Here is a 13,066-nt window from a genome sequence, read left to right as displayed (position 1 = left end):
CATTCTCTCTCTCTCACTCAAATAAGTAAAATCTTGAAAAAAAAAATACCCTGCTGGATTGGATTTGTATCTGTATTCACAAATGAAAACTGGTTTGTCATTTTTTCTGCTGATGCCTTTGACCACATCTTCATAGGTTTAGAAATAGTGTTCTCTTTGTTGATAATTTTAAAATAGTCTTATTTTAATTTTCTCTTTGAGCCATGAGTTATTTAGAAAAGTATTTTGTTTTTCATATCATAGTGAGTTCTTGTTAATGATTTCCTATTTAATTTTATTAGGATCAGAGAATATGGCTGTAACATTTCCATGTTTTGTAATGTGACTTCATATTCCATCTTATGATTTAATTTTTTTAAAGATTTTATTTATTTGACAGCAAGAGAGCACAAGCAGGGGGAGCGGCAGAGGGAGAGGGAGAAACAGGCTCACCGCTGAGCAGTGAGCTCAATGCCAGGCTTGATCCTTGGACCCTGGGATCATGACTTGAGCTGAAGGCAGACACTTAACCAACTGAGCCACCCAGGCGCACTGATTTCATTTTAATGACTTTTTATGGATATTTTAAACAGAGTATTCTCTGTTGCATTCAGAGTTGTATGTAGCTGTGTTTGTTTGTTTGTTTGTTTGTTTGTTTTTAAGTAGGCTCCTCACCCAGTGTGGGGCTTGAACTCACAACCCTGAGTTCAAGAGTCGCGCCCTGTACCGCCTGAGCCAGCCAGGCGCCCCTGTATGTAGCTGTCAAATCTGGCTTGTAAATTGCATTATCTATACCATCTATATTTTTATCAGTTGTTTTCTTGATCTTTTAAATTTCTGAGAGACATATGTTCAAAAACTCCCCTGTAATGATTGTGATTTCCTTAAAATTTTCTTGTATTTCTGGTTTATTTTGTACGTTTTGACATCTTGTTTGATGTCTAATTTATGGCATATCTTTGTGATTGTATCCTTTGTTTGTTTATTTATTTATTAAAGATTTTATTTATTTGACAGAGAGAGCACAAATAGGCAGAGCAGCAGGTAGAGGGAGAGGGAGAAGCAGGCTCTCTGCTGAGCAGGGAGCCTGACGCGGGGCTCGATCCCAGGACCCGGGGATCATGACCTGAGTGGAAGGCAGACGCTTAACAGACTAAGCCACCTAGGACCCCCTGTATCCTTTAATAGTAACATAACCTTTATTAAATTTTTTTTGTTAAATTATCCTGTTTATTATTAATGCCATGCCAGCTATCTTTTCATCTGCATGTGTCTGTGTTTAATAACTTTACACATTCCAGAGCATCTGGGTGGCTCATGGAGTGCTTGGGTGGCTCAGCCCTTTAAGCATCTGACTCTTGATTTCAGCTCAGGTCTTGGTCTCAAGGGTCGTGAGTTCAAGCCCTGCGTTGGATTCCACTGTGCAACCTACTTAAAAAAAAAAATTAAAGAACCCACAAACTTTGACCACCCTTTATTTTAAACATTTAGCTATAATCCTTTTGAATATGTAGTAATATCAAATAGATTTATAAGTATTAGGAGTGATAAAAGTTATCGTAAGTTAGTAGTTATGTTCCCTGTGGGTATTTATATTTTGGCATATATTTAAGTTATCCCTTCATTTATTTATTCAACAAATAATTTATTGAGAGCTTCCAGGAACTTTGGAGGGGAAGATAGGGAAAGCTATGTTGGATAGTATTAATAGGGAAAGCCTTCTTTGATAAGGTAGACATTTGAGCTGGGATCTAGTAAAGCTACTCTGGGGAAAGAGCATTCCAGGTAGAGGGAACCTTAAGTCCAAAAACCCTAAGTAGGGGCACCTGGCTGGCTTGGTTGGTAGAGCATATGACTCTTGATCTTGGGGGTGTGAGTTCAAGCCCCATGTTGAGCATAGAGCTTACTTAAAAACAAACAAACAAAACCAAAACCCTAAGGAAAGATTGAAGTGTATTTGAAGAATAGAAAAAACCAATGTGTCCGGATCTTAATTGATTAAGGATGGTGAGGGAGGCAGGGCCCAATTCACGTAAGATCTTGTAGGACATGTTAAGGAGTGTGATTTTATTCTTAAGTGTTGGGGCAGGCCATGGGCAGATTTTGAGCAGGGGATAACATGATTAGATAAATATCCTTATAGTCCTTGTGTAAATTGAAGTGTAATTTAATTCATTGAAATGTACAGATTTTAAGTGTACAGTTGGAGAAGTTTTCACAATTGCCTATGTGAAATGCACCCTTAAGATAAAAAATTTCCTCTCACGCCAGAAAGTTCTTTTATTCTTCTTCCCAGTCTGTCCTCATCGTCAGTACCTAAACTATTCTTTTTTCCTTTCACCATAATTTGTCTGTCCTAGAACTTCATATAAATGGAATCATTCATGTATGTACTCTTGAGTCTGGCTTCTTTTGCTTACCAAGATGAGTTGGTTTTTCTTGTTTGTTTGTTTTTTTAAGATTTATTTATTTATTTTAGAGGGGCAGGGAGAGAGAGAGCGTTGCATGTGCGCGAGGTGGGAGAGGAGCACGGGGAGAGGGACAGGCGGACTCCATGCTGAGCATAGAGCCGGTCAGCTGTGGGGCTCAACATCAGGACCCCAAGATCACGACCTGAGCTGAAATGAAGAGTGGGACTCTTAACTGCCTGAGCCACCCAGGTGTCCCTATAATTGTTGTGTTTTTATTTATACAATTTCCTTTTTAAATTATTTTTTTCTTGAGGTTTATTTCAAAGTATAGAACTCTACAAGGTTTTGTTTGCTTTTGGACTTTAACTTTTTTCAAAAACTCTGACTTGTTTATGTTACTTGAATGGGTATGATAGGGTAATTTTGCTTTCTTACATATAATATAAGGGAAAATGTACTTTTTGAGTTTAAATTGACAATATTTAGTTTTTCTTTTTTCTTTTCTTTTTTTTTTCTTTTAATACTTGAGCTCCACACCCAGTATGGGGCTTGAACTGACAACCCCAGGATCATGAGTCACATGCCCTACTGACTGAGCCAGGCTGGTGCTCTGACAATGTTTCTTTCTTTCTTTCTTTCTTTGAATCCAAAATGTGTTTATTGGGATGGTTTCCCACTCATCTTGATTCAGGATGCTTTTAGTGCTGCTTCCGTCCGAAGGAGCATCCTTCTGTAAGCCTTGTTTTTCTCCTGTAGACTGGCAGGGGACAGTGGAGCAGCCAACACACAAAACTGTTTGTGCATGGCTGAACAGGTGATTTTGTAGCATCCTGGGTGCATCATGTCCATGAAGTAGGAGGTAGGGCTCTGCACCAGGTGCTTCTTCTCGTGCTTCCTCTCCTCCTCTGCCAGGGGACCAGTGCAAGAGGTCCTTTGTGAGGGGATGTTCTTACACATAGAGAGGTCATCACCCCAGAACGGTGTTTACTTTTATATGTGTGTGTGTGTGTGTGTGTGTATATATATATATATATATATATATATATTTTTTTTTTTTTTTTTTTTAAGTAGCCTCCGTCCCCAGTGTGGGGCTTGAACTCACAACCCCAAGATCAAGAGTCACACACTCCACTGACTGAGCCAGCCAGGTACCTCAAGCTGTTTATTTTTTATAGTGAGTCTGTTTAAATGACATAAGTATTTTAAATCAGAGGAATCAGCCTTACATATGTTTTTGAATATGGATTTGGTCCCATGGTGTGGGGAAAATCCTTTCTCACAGACTAATTATAAACAGTAACAGACTTTTTTTTTTAAGCAGTTAGCATTTACCATCTCTGTATTCTTTTGTTTCATCTGATTCAAAACCTAGAGGATTAATAGGACATTTTGTTTCAAAGTTGAATCTGACAATATCTAGCAACTGTTCATATTTCCTTTCCATAAATCTCAAAGTCAGACAAGAATCTGAAACTTAACATGACCACACGTCATTTGTTACACATTCCATTCCCTTATTCATTACATCATGATGAGAGCATGCCCCAGCAGTTGTTCCTAGCCTTAGCTGGCATATACTTGAATGTGGCATGTGTATACTTTGATATTGTTCTTGCTAGACAGAAGCAGACGTGAGTTATTAAAAAGTCACAGTATAGATCTAAATCTTCCTAAACATGTTTATCAGAAGCACAAATCTGTGCCCAAAGATGACAGGAAAAGCTTTATTACAAGGGCTGCATGAATTATGAATGACCTTGGGAGCACAAGTTAACTCATTGGTGGTTTCTTCCTTACCTACTCCAACCCCTCTACAACCAAATTCTTCTCTTTTTTTCCTCTTTGTTTCCCTAGTTTTAGAGCAAAAAGAGCAAAGGAGAGTTTTGCTTTATCCCTTAAATGAGGGTGAAATAAAATACTCTTTTCTTCAAAGATCCCAGCCTTCCTGGAGAGGAGCTACTCTAGGGAGGTAGGAGGAGAATATTCAGATGATGAGGTCCATGGAATAGATGAGTGAAGGTGATGCTGGACTCACTCATCTTTACAGATAATCCCATAAGATTCTGGCAAGCTGTAGGAGACAGGGGGTCACCGAGGAAATGGTGTGGCACAGAAACAGATTTGGAGATCTGCTAGGATGTGTCTACCTCTGATTCTAGGTTTATCAGAGAATAGGAGGTATGTTTTTTCCCATCTGCATTGAAGAAGAAAGAATGAAATTTGTTGGTTTTTTTTTTTAAGAATGTATTCTTTATCTAATGGCCCAAGATTTTTTCACATTGTCTAAAACTAGTTGCAAACCAAATAGAGAAGGCAATACCTTACTCTCACTTTAAAAAAATTTATTTTATTTTATTTTTTATCTTATTTTTAGTAAGCTCTACACCCAACGTAGGACTTGAACTCACGACCTGAGATCAAGAGTCGCATGCTCTACCAGCTGAGCCAGCCAGGTGTCCCATTACTCTTAACTTTTTATAAGCTTTAGAAACAGAAAATAACAGTTGGATTCAGGGCCTCTACAAAAGTAAAGACTCATTTATATTCTAAATTATAGCAGGTATGTAATGATGGTGAAGAAACATTAAATGGCTTGATTCTGGATGTTTATAAATGCTGGAGTTTTTAGAACATTTTTGAGCTTATTACACAAGGTTCCAGTAACAGGAAAAAATGATCTCTTAGATCTAGGATTTAAATATCTATCATTACATAATGGGTCGCTTTCCCAGCTGAATCACGTGAGCCTATCTCTGGGATGGGTGATAAAACTGGACTAAGCCAAGAAACTTTTAAATTGTTATTTCTTTTTTAACTTTGAATAAGAAATATTTTTGAGTTAACATTTTTTTAATTAATTTTACTTTAAAATTTTAATTACCTCAGTAAATATGTACTGTATATTTTTGCCTTTGGTTAGGTAAATAACCATTAGTGGTAGAACAGAGGTTTGGAAATCAGGGAGCTCTTCTTGTGTTTTCTGTGTCATAGATTAATGCTCTAAGGGACAATTTATGTAACTACCCTGAGCCTGGCTTATCTGTATACTGTATCGGTAGGCCCTCGCTGCCCAGTAAGGGAGTCACTAGCCACAGGTGGTTACTGAGCCTTTGAAGTGTGGCTGGTCCAAATTGAGATGTGCTCTAAGTGTAAAATATACACTGAATTTTAAAGACTTAGCACAGAGATAAGAATGTAAAATATTATATTGCTAATTTGTTCATATTGATTACATTGTTGGAATGATAATATTTTGGGTACATTGGTTAAGTAAAAATATTATTAAAATTAATTTCACCCATTCCTTTTTTTTTTTTCCCCCAAAGTATCTCTACGCCCAGTGCGGAGTTCAATCTCATGATCCTGAGATCAAAAGTTGCCTGCTCTACTGACTTAGCCAGCCAGGTGCTCCTTTTTTTCCTTTTTTTAATGTGGCTGCTAGAGAATTTTAAGTTCCATACATGGCTCACATTATATGTCTTTTGGACAGTTCTGGTTTGGGCAGCATTTCCTAAACTAATTCATGGAATATTAATAAGTGCTCAGTGAAACAGTTTGGAAGATGAACAGTGTCCAGTAGAACTTTTTGCAATGATATAAATGTTCTATATCTGCGCTATCCAATATAATAGCTACTAGCCACTGATGGCTGTTGAGCACTTGAAATGTGGCTATTTCTGACATTGAAAAATTGAAACGTGGAGCACCTGGGTGGCTCAGTCGGTTAAGCTTCTGCCTTCGGCTCAGGTCATGATCCCAGGGTTCTGGGATCAAGTCCTACATTGGGCTCTCTGCTTGGTGGGGAGTCTGCTTCTCCCTCTGCCCCTCCCCCCTGCTCGTGTTCTCTCTCTCTCTCTCTCTCAAAAATAAATAAAATTAAAAAAAGAAAAATCGAAATGTGGAAGAAAGGAACTGAATTTTGAATTAGCTTTATTTTTTTATTTTTAATTTTTAAAAAATTTAGTTAACTTTAAATAGCCACATATGAGTAGTTGCTAATATATCGGGACAGTACTGATCTAGAAGATTTATGGGATTGTTTTATTCGAAGACCTGTATATAAGGACTTGTTTACTATATTGCAAACTTGCTTAATATGTCTGTGATTTGGATTTATTATGAGTAATGATAAGTGATCAGTAACAGTAATATTTATTGAGTACCTGTGATGTATCAGGTACTGTGTAAGTACCAGAAAGAGGATTTGTATGATAAATTATTTATTAAGAGCTTAACTATATGTATTGCTCATGTTTTGTAATATGCTGGATGCATTGTGAATTCCGAGGTGCTATTTGGGCTTTACCATGTTTTCATCAAAGTCTGGTTTCTTTCCTTTCCTTATAAGTCCCCTTCTGTGAAAGCCTGGCTCCTCTTGAAAAGTCTGAGTGATGTGCTGCCTTGTTAAAGGATTTTTTCTTGAAAGGGAAACCTACACTTTCTGACAGATGATGATGGTTTTGTTTTTGTTTTTAGTAAACTTTTTTTTTTTTAATTTATTTATTAGAGAGTGTGTGCATGCAGCAGGTGGAGGGTGAGTGATAGAGGGAGAAGGAGAGAGAATCTCAGGCAGACTCCCTGATGAGTGGGGAGCCCGACACCTGGCTCAGTCTCACGACCCTGAGATAATGACCTGAGTTGAAATCAAGAGTTGGGACGCTTAACCAACTGAGCCACCCAGGCGGCCCTGTTTTTACTAAACTTTTGAAGTTAGTTATGCTTTTTACTTTAACAGGAATATGTACATGTTTATACAGAGACTTTGAGAGTTCGGTATTATGTAATATTTATTCTCTTTGTTTATGTGTACACATATATTTATAAGTACTAGCATCGAGCATTGTTTGTTTATTTATTTATTATTACTTCACAGTGAAAAACAAATGTCATCATGTCTGGAATCAAGCGAACAATCAAAGAAACCGACCCTGATTATGAGGATGTATCTGTGGCCCTTCCAAATAAGCGTCATAAAGCAATTGAGAATTCAGGTAAAACTTCACCTGCTTTAGGAAATTATTTCTTTATTGAGATATGCTTCCTTATAAGATTTATAGTAACTAAAACAAAATGCATTTCCACTGTTTTGTATAATGTGAAGAGGGATTAGTTAAGTGCTCTGTTAATAGCAGTACACCATGTGTGTTGAAAAAGGCCAGAAGACAATCAGTAGACTGTGGAAGTGTCAATAACGAGACTGGCTGTAAGTTTTAGCTGTCATTGTACGTTAGGCATAACCATAAAGTCTCATAATATGCAGTATGGGTAGATGATAATGGGTGGTACATGGATTAAAGTTTTTTATTGTAATAGTGGCATATTAATGTCTTTTGGAAAGATATGGTCTCATCCAGCTTGTAGTTTTGTGACTACTGTTGCTTAGGATAAGGCTAAAATTATTTTAAAATATTATTTAATTATGTTAATTGGATGTTTCATATGGTTCTCAGATGTGGTGTAAGTAACTTAAAGGTGGTATACTAATGATTTAAATTTGGAAAATAGTGATCTAGTTTAACCCCTGCACTTAGCTGCTAGTAGTTTAGGCTCAGAGGCATTAAATTACTTGCCCAAGATCATGTAATTAATTGAAGAGCAAATCATCAACTATGTGTCTGTAGCTACCCAGAATATTTTTATTTATTTATTTTTTATTTTATTTATTTATTTATTAATTAAAAAGATTTTATTTATTTATTTGACAGAGAGACAGCGAGAGAGGGAACACAAGCAGGGGGAGTGGGAAAGGGAGAAGCAGGCTTCCCGCCGAGCAGGGAGCCCGATGCGGGGCTCGATCCCAGGACCCTGGGATCATGACCTGAGCCGAAGGCAGACGCATAATGACTGAGCCACCCAGGTGCTCCACTACCCAGAATATTTTAAGCTATCTCAGGAAAAGATGCTAAATTTGAGTTTTTAAAACAAATTATTGCTGAAATTCACTACTGTTTATTTAAATAATAAATCTATGTAAGCTTACACTTACGGCTGGGTGAAGAAGGCATCCAAGTCATAAAGTGTTGTAGCTTCACAAAGATTTGTGCCCCTAGAGTTGAAGTGGTGAAAGGAAATTCGTGTTTCTATGCAGTCAAGTCGTATGTACCCCCCGAAAGTCTTTGTGGACCAAAAATTATCAAATTGAGTTCCAGATAATAATAACATTTCACTGCAACCTTTCCCCTCATTCAGTTATAATTTTATTTATAAGGAAATAATTTCCTTTCAATAATAAGCCAAATAAATGTGACACTTATATCCATTACTCAAATGCATCAGATGGCATAATTTTTTTAATAAAAATAAGAGGGAAAACTGATTGTTTTAGTAAACATAATAATTTCAGTTTAAATCTAGTGTAAGTTCCCAGATACTCTGCCTAAGCAGGGACAGTTTTTCCTACTGAGGGGTAATTTGCTATTTTGCCTCTTGGTGACCACACTGTGCCTAATCCCAAACCATATTTTTATTTTTCAGAATTTTGCTCAAAGTAGATTTGGTAGGATTCTTCCTTTTGCTTATATTGTTTATTGTTTTTGTTTTTATTTATTCCATGAAAGATATAATTTAGGAGAGTTTCTCTCTAAGGAGCTTAGATAAAACTGCCTTCAGTGATCACGGTCTCTGACTTCAGCCTCTCCCCTAAGAGTATCTGCTGGTTTCTACAGACATATATGTATATGTGTGTCTGTGTGTGTGTGTGTGTGTGTGTGTGTGTGTAGTAATACTAGAAATACTAGTAATACTAGAAAATACTCTTTTTTTCATAATGACAAAAACCAGTCATTTCCCTCCATGCAGACATATCCACAAGAATGCTCACTTATACCATTATTGGTTTGAAGTTGCCAATTTAATGGCATGTTAATTTAGAGGGAGAGAATGACATGGGTCATCAAAGGGTCCAAATTTTCTCTGCAATTTTTCATATACTCCAAAGCATGAGTGAACATCATTTTTTTCATATTACAAACACAGGCTCATTTTGCAAAATTCCCAGGTTTTTCTTTTTTCTTTTTTAAAGATTTTATTTTTAAGTAATCTCTACACCCAATGTGGGGCTTGAATTTACAGCCCCAAGATCAAGAGTCACATGCTCTACTGACTGAGCCAGCCAGATGCCCCAAAATTCCAGGGTTTTCAAGCAGTTATTTGGCTCTTTTTTCCTCTTGTATCTGATATTTTAAATTTTGAGTTGCATATTACTTTGAGTAGTCATCATCTGAATTCTATCACCTCTATAGGCATTTTCTTTTTTCCTTTTTTTTTAATTTCAAGTTTTTTTTTTTTTAAAGATTTATTTATTTGATAGGGAGAGAGAGCATGCCCGGGGGAGAGACAGAAGGAGAGTGGAGAATCTCAAGCAGACACTGTGACACCAGGCTGTCATGACCCTAAGATCATGATCTGAGCTGAAACCAAGAGTCAGACGCTTACCTGACTGTGCCACCCAGGTGCCCCCCCTTGAGTTTTTATTTAAATTCCAGTTATACAGTATAATATTACTTTCAAGAGTAGAGGCTTTTGGGGGCGCCTGGGTGGCTCAGTTGGTTAAGCGTCTGCCTTCGACTGTCTGCCTTCGACTCAGGTCGTGAGCCCAGGGTCCTGGGATTGAGCCCCGTGTTGGGTTCCCTGCTTGGTGGGGAGCCTGCTTCTCCCTCTCCTCCCTGCTCATGCTCTCTCTCACTATCTCTGTCTCTCAAATAAATAATAAATAAAATCTTTAAAAAAAGAGAGAGTAGAGGCTTTTTTTTTTTCTTTTTCTGCAGAGAGAGGGTGGGGAGGGGCAGAGAGAGAGAGAGAATCCCAAGCAGGCTCCACACCTAGGGCAGAGCCTGCTGTGCGGCTTGATCTCCTGACACTGAGATCGTGACTAGAGCCGAAATCAACAGCTGCATGCTTAACGGACTAAGCCACCCAGGTGCCCCAGAGGCATTTTCTTTACTTTTGAATTCTTTTCTTTACTCATTCTTTTAGGTAGTTGTGATCAGGAACTGCTGAATTGCTTGCTAGATCCTTCTCTAGGGAAGGAAGCTTCCTGCCTTCTTATGAACTGCTCTTACGTCACAGACTACTTCCCCTCTATCTATCTCTTTATTTCCTTTGTCCTCAGGGCTGTGGTTTTTCATAGGTCACCAAATATTTCTCTCAGAATCTTAATGGATTTCTTTTTCTTGTTCAGTAATTTTATTTTGATATAATTCCAAGCAGAAAAATTGCAAGGAATACTTATATGTCTTTTATCCAGATTAATTTGCCAGTTGTTTATATTTTGCCTCATTTGATTTATAAGTCTTTTTCCTCACCCCCAGACAGACACACACACACACACACACACACACACACACGCTCAAATACATGCACGTTTGCATGCAGGTATATATGCACATCATTCTTTTTAAATCATTGGAAAATAAATTGGACACCTGCAAATACAAGTGTATTTCTTAAGGAGATTCTCTTATGTAATCACAGTATTATTATCAGAAGCAGGAAATTTTAACATTCATCCATTACATTATGTGACGTCCAGTCAGTATTCAGTTACCAGTTTCGCAGTATTGTATTTTATAACTATTTCCCCTCTCTAGGCTCCAGTCCAGGATCACGCAGTGCATTTTGTTGTCATATCTCTTTAATCTCCTCAACCTTTCTACCTTTCTTGACTCTAATGTTTGAATCATGTAAGCCAGTTATTTTGTAGAATGTCCTTCAGTTTGGTGTTTATTTGATGTTCCCTGTAATTAGATTTAGCATTTTTGGCCAGAATGCCTTAGAGTGATGTAGACTTCTGAGTGCATTATATCAGTAAACACATGAAGTCAGTTTGCCCCCATATTAGTGATGTTAACTTTTCGTCATTGGTTAAAGTGACAGCCACTAGGTTTCTCCACGTAGGAGTTACTGTTTCCTGGGTTTCTTCTATTGCATACTGACTTAAATCATGAGTCACTGAGTAATTAGACCTTGAATTATTTTATGTTCATTATGCAGCTCGAGATGCTGCTGTGCAGAAGATTGAGACTATTATCAAGGAACAATTTGCACTTGAAATGAAGAATAAGGAACATGAAATTGAAGTCATTGACCAGGTATAATGATGATAAATTAAAAAAAACAAAGCTGTTGCAAAAAAATCTATTGAGATAGAATCATGGTTTTTTCCGCAGCAGCGGGGAGGGGGAGAGGGAGAGGGAGAAGCAGACTCCCCACTGAGTGGGGAGCCTGATGCACATGCGGAGCTCAGTCCCAGGACCCTGAGATCATGACCTGAGCCGAAATCAAGAGTTGGATGCTTAACTGACTGAGCCATGCAGGCGCCCCCTCCCCCTTTGCTGTTCTTTTAAAAGGAGTGTTCTCATTTTGGAAAAAAGGCATATGTCTTTTTTTTTTTCCCCTATACATGAAATTGCAGAAAAACATAATGAAAAAAATTACTTGAAATTCCATCCCAAAAAATAATTTTTGCTCGTGCCCAGTATCTTGACATTTCTCAATGAATATGCATACATATACATAAGTATACATATTAACATGTCTGTATACTCTTGTAAACATTGGCTTTTGTCATTCTTTTAAAAAGTCTTTTGCAATTTGACAGGTGGAGATCATCATTTTTATTTGCCTTTCTTTGATTATTAGAAAATTGAGGTTCTGGTCATTTGTATTTCTTATTTTATGAATTTTTTATGTATATCTCTACTGTCATTTCTATTTTTTAAAGTAACAAGTTGACATTTGTTTTTAGCGACTGATTGAGGCAAGAAGGATGATGGATAAACTTCGTGCCTGCATTGTTGCAAACTACTATGCTTCAGCAGGACTTCTGAAAGTTTCTGAGGTAAGTCTTTGTCCTATACAGTCATTTCTGGCTATCCATATTTGTTGTGTGAAGGGGAAATTAGTGTTGATGTGAAATTCCTGCCTTTGAAACATTTCTTATAGTGACCTTTGGAATTCAAGAAACCTAGCCTACCTTCCTGGGAAAATACATAAACTGTCAATAATCCTAAGTATCATTTTTCCCTTTACTTATTTTTAGTTTTTTTATTTAGAGGGAGCATACGCATGGGGTGGGGGAAGGGGAGAGGAACAGGGAGAGAGAGAATATCAAGCAGGCTCCATGCCCAGCACGGAGCCCCACACAGGGCTCAATCTCATGACTCTGAGATCATGACCTGAGCTGAAGTCGAGAGTCATACACTTAACCGACTTAGCCACCAGGCACCCCAACATTTTTTCCTTTATATTAAATCCTTCTCCAGCTAATATTTAGCACTGTCCCTAGGCTTTGTTAGATACAAAGTTGAGTGAGACCCTATTCTAACCTGCTTTATTCTTCATTTTGATTGTGATCAGCTTTGGAGTAAGTTATAGATAGATTGATTTTCCTACTGAAGAGCAATTTGTAGTTTCAGTAGATATATCCTATTCAGGAAGCCCTGATTTTTTTCCCTCACTTTCTATGAAAAATTTCACATCCACAGAAGAAATGAAATAAGCACCTGTTTGTGCATGACTTAGATTCACCATCTTAACATTTTGTCATCTTTGCTTTATCTATCTTACTTTTCTGTAAAACATTTGAAAATAAGCTCCAGGCATCATGACACCTCACCCTTAAGTACTTAAATCATGTATTTCCTAAAGGATATTCTTCTATGACTTCCTGATATTAT

The 13,066-nt window shown here is 37.4% G+C and overlaps 1 protein-coding gene across 9 annotated transcripts in view; it reads left to right on the top strand.

Moving 5' to 3' along the window:
* YEATS2 (YEATS domain containing 2) overlaps positions 1 to 13,066 on the top strand; it is a 104,110-nt gene that overhangs the window by 12,067 nt on the left and 78,977 nt on the right. For 3 of the 9 annotated variants that reach the window (XM_078068391.1, XM_078068361.1, XM_078068383.1), the window contains exons 2-4: positions 7,264 to 7,381; positions 11,382 to 11,479; positions 12,136 to 12,228. In XM_078068391.1, the coding sequence (XP_077924517.1) occupies positions 7,282 to 7,381; positions 11,382 to 11,479; positions 12,136 to 12,228 (291 nt within the window). In that variant the 5' untranslated portion in view covers positions 7,264 to 7,281. The other 6 variants (XM_078068363.1, XM_078068380.1, XM_078068370.1 and 3 more) reach the window with 5 other exon arrangements.

This window comes from Halichoerus grypus, chromosome 1 (genome assembly GCF_964656455.1).
Source record: "Halichoerus grypus chromosome 1, mHalGry1.hap1.1, whole genome shotgun sequence".
NCBI lineage: Eukaryota > Metazoa > Chordata > Mammalia > Carnivora > Phocidae > Halichoerus > Halichoerus grypus.
This window is presented reverse-complemented; position numbering and strand designations above follow the sequence as displayed.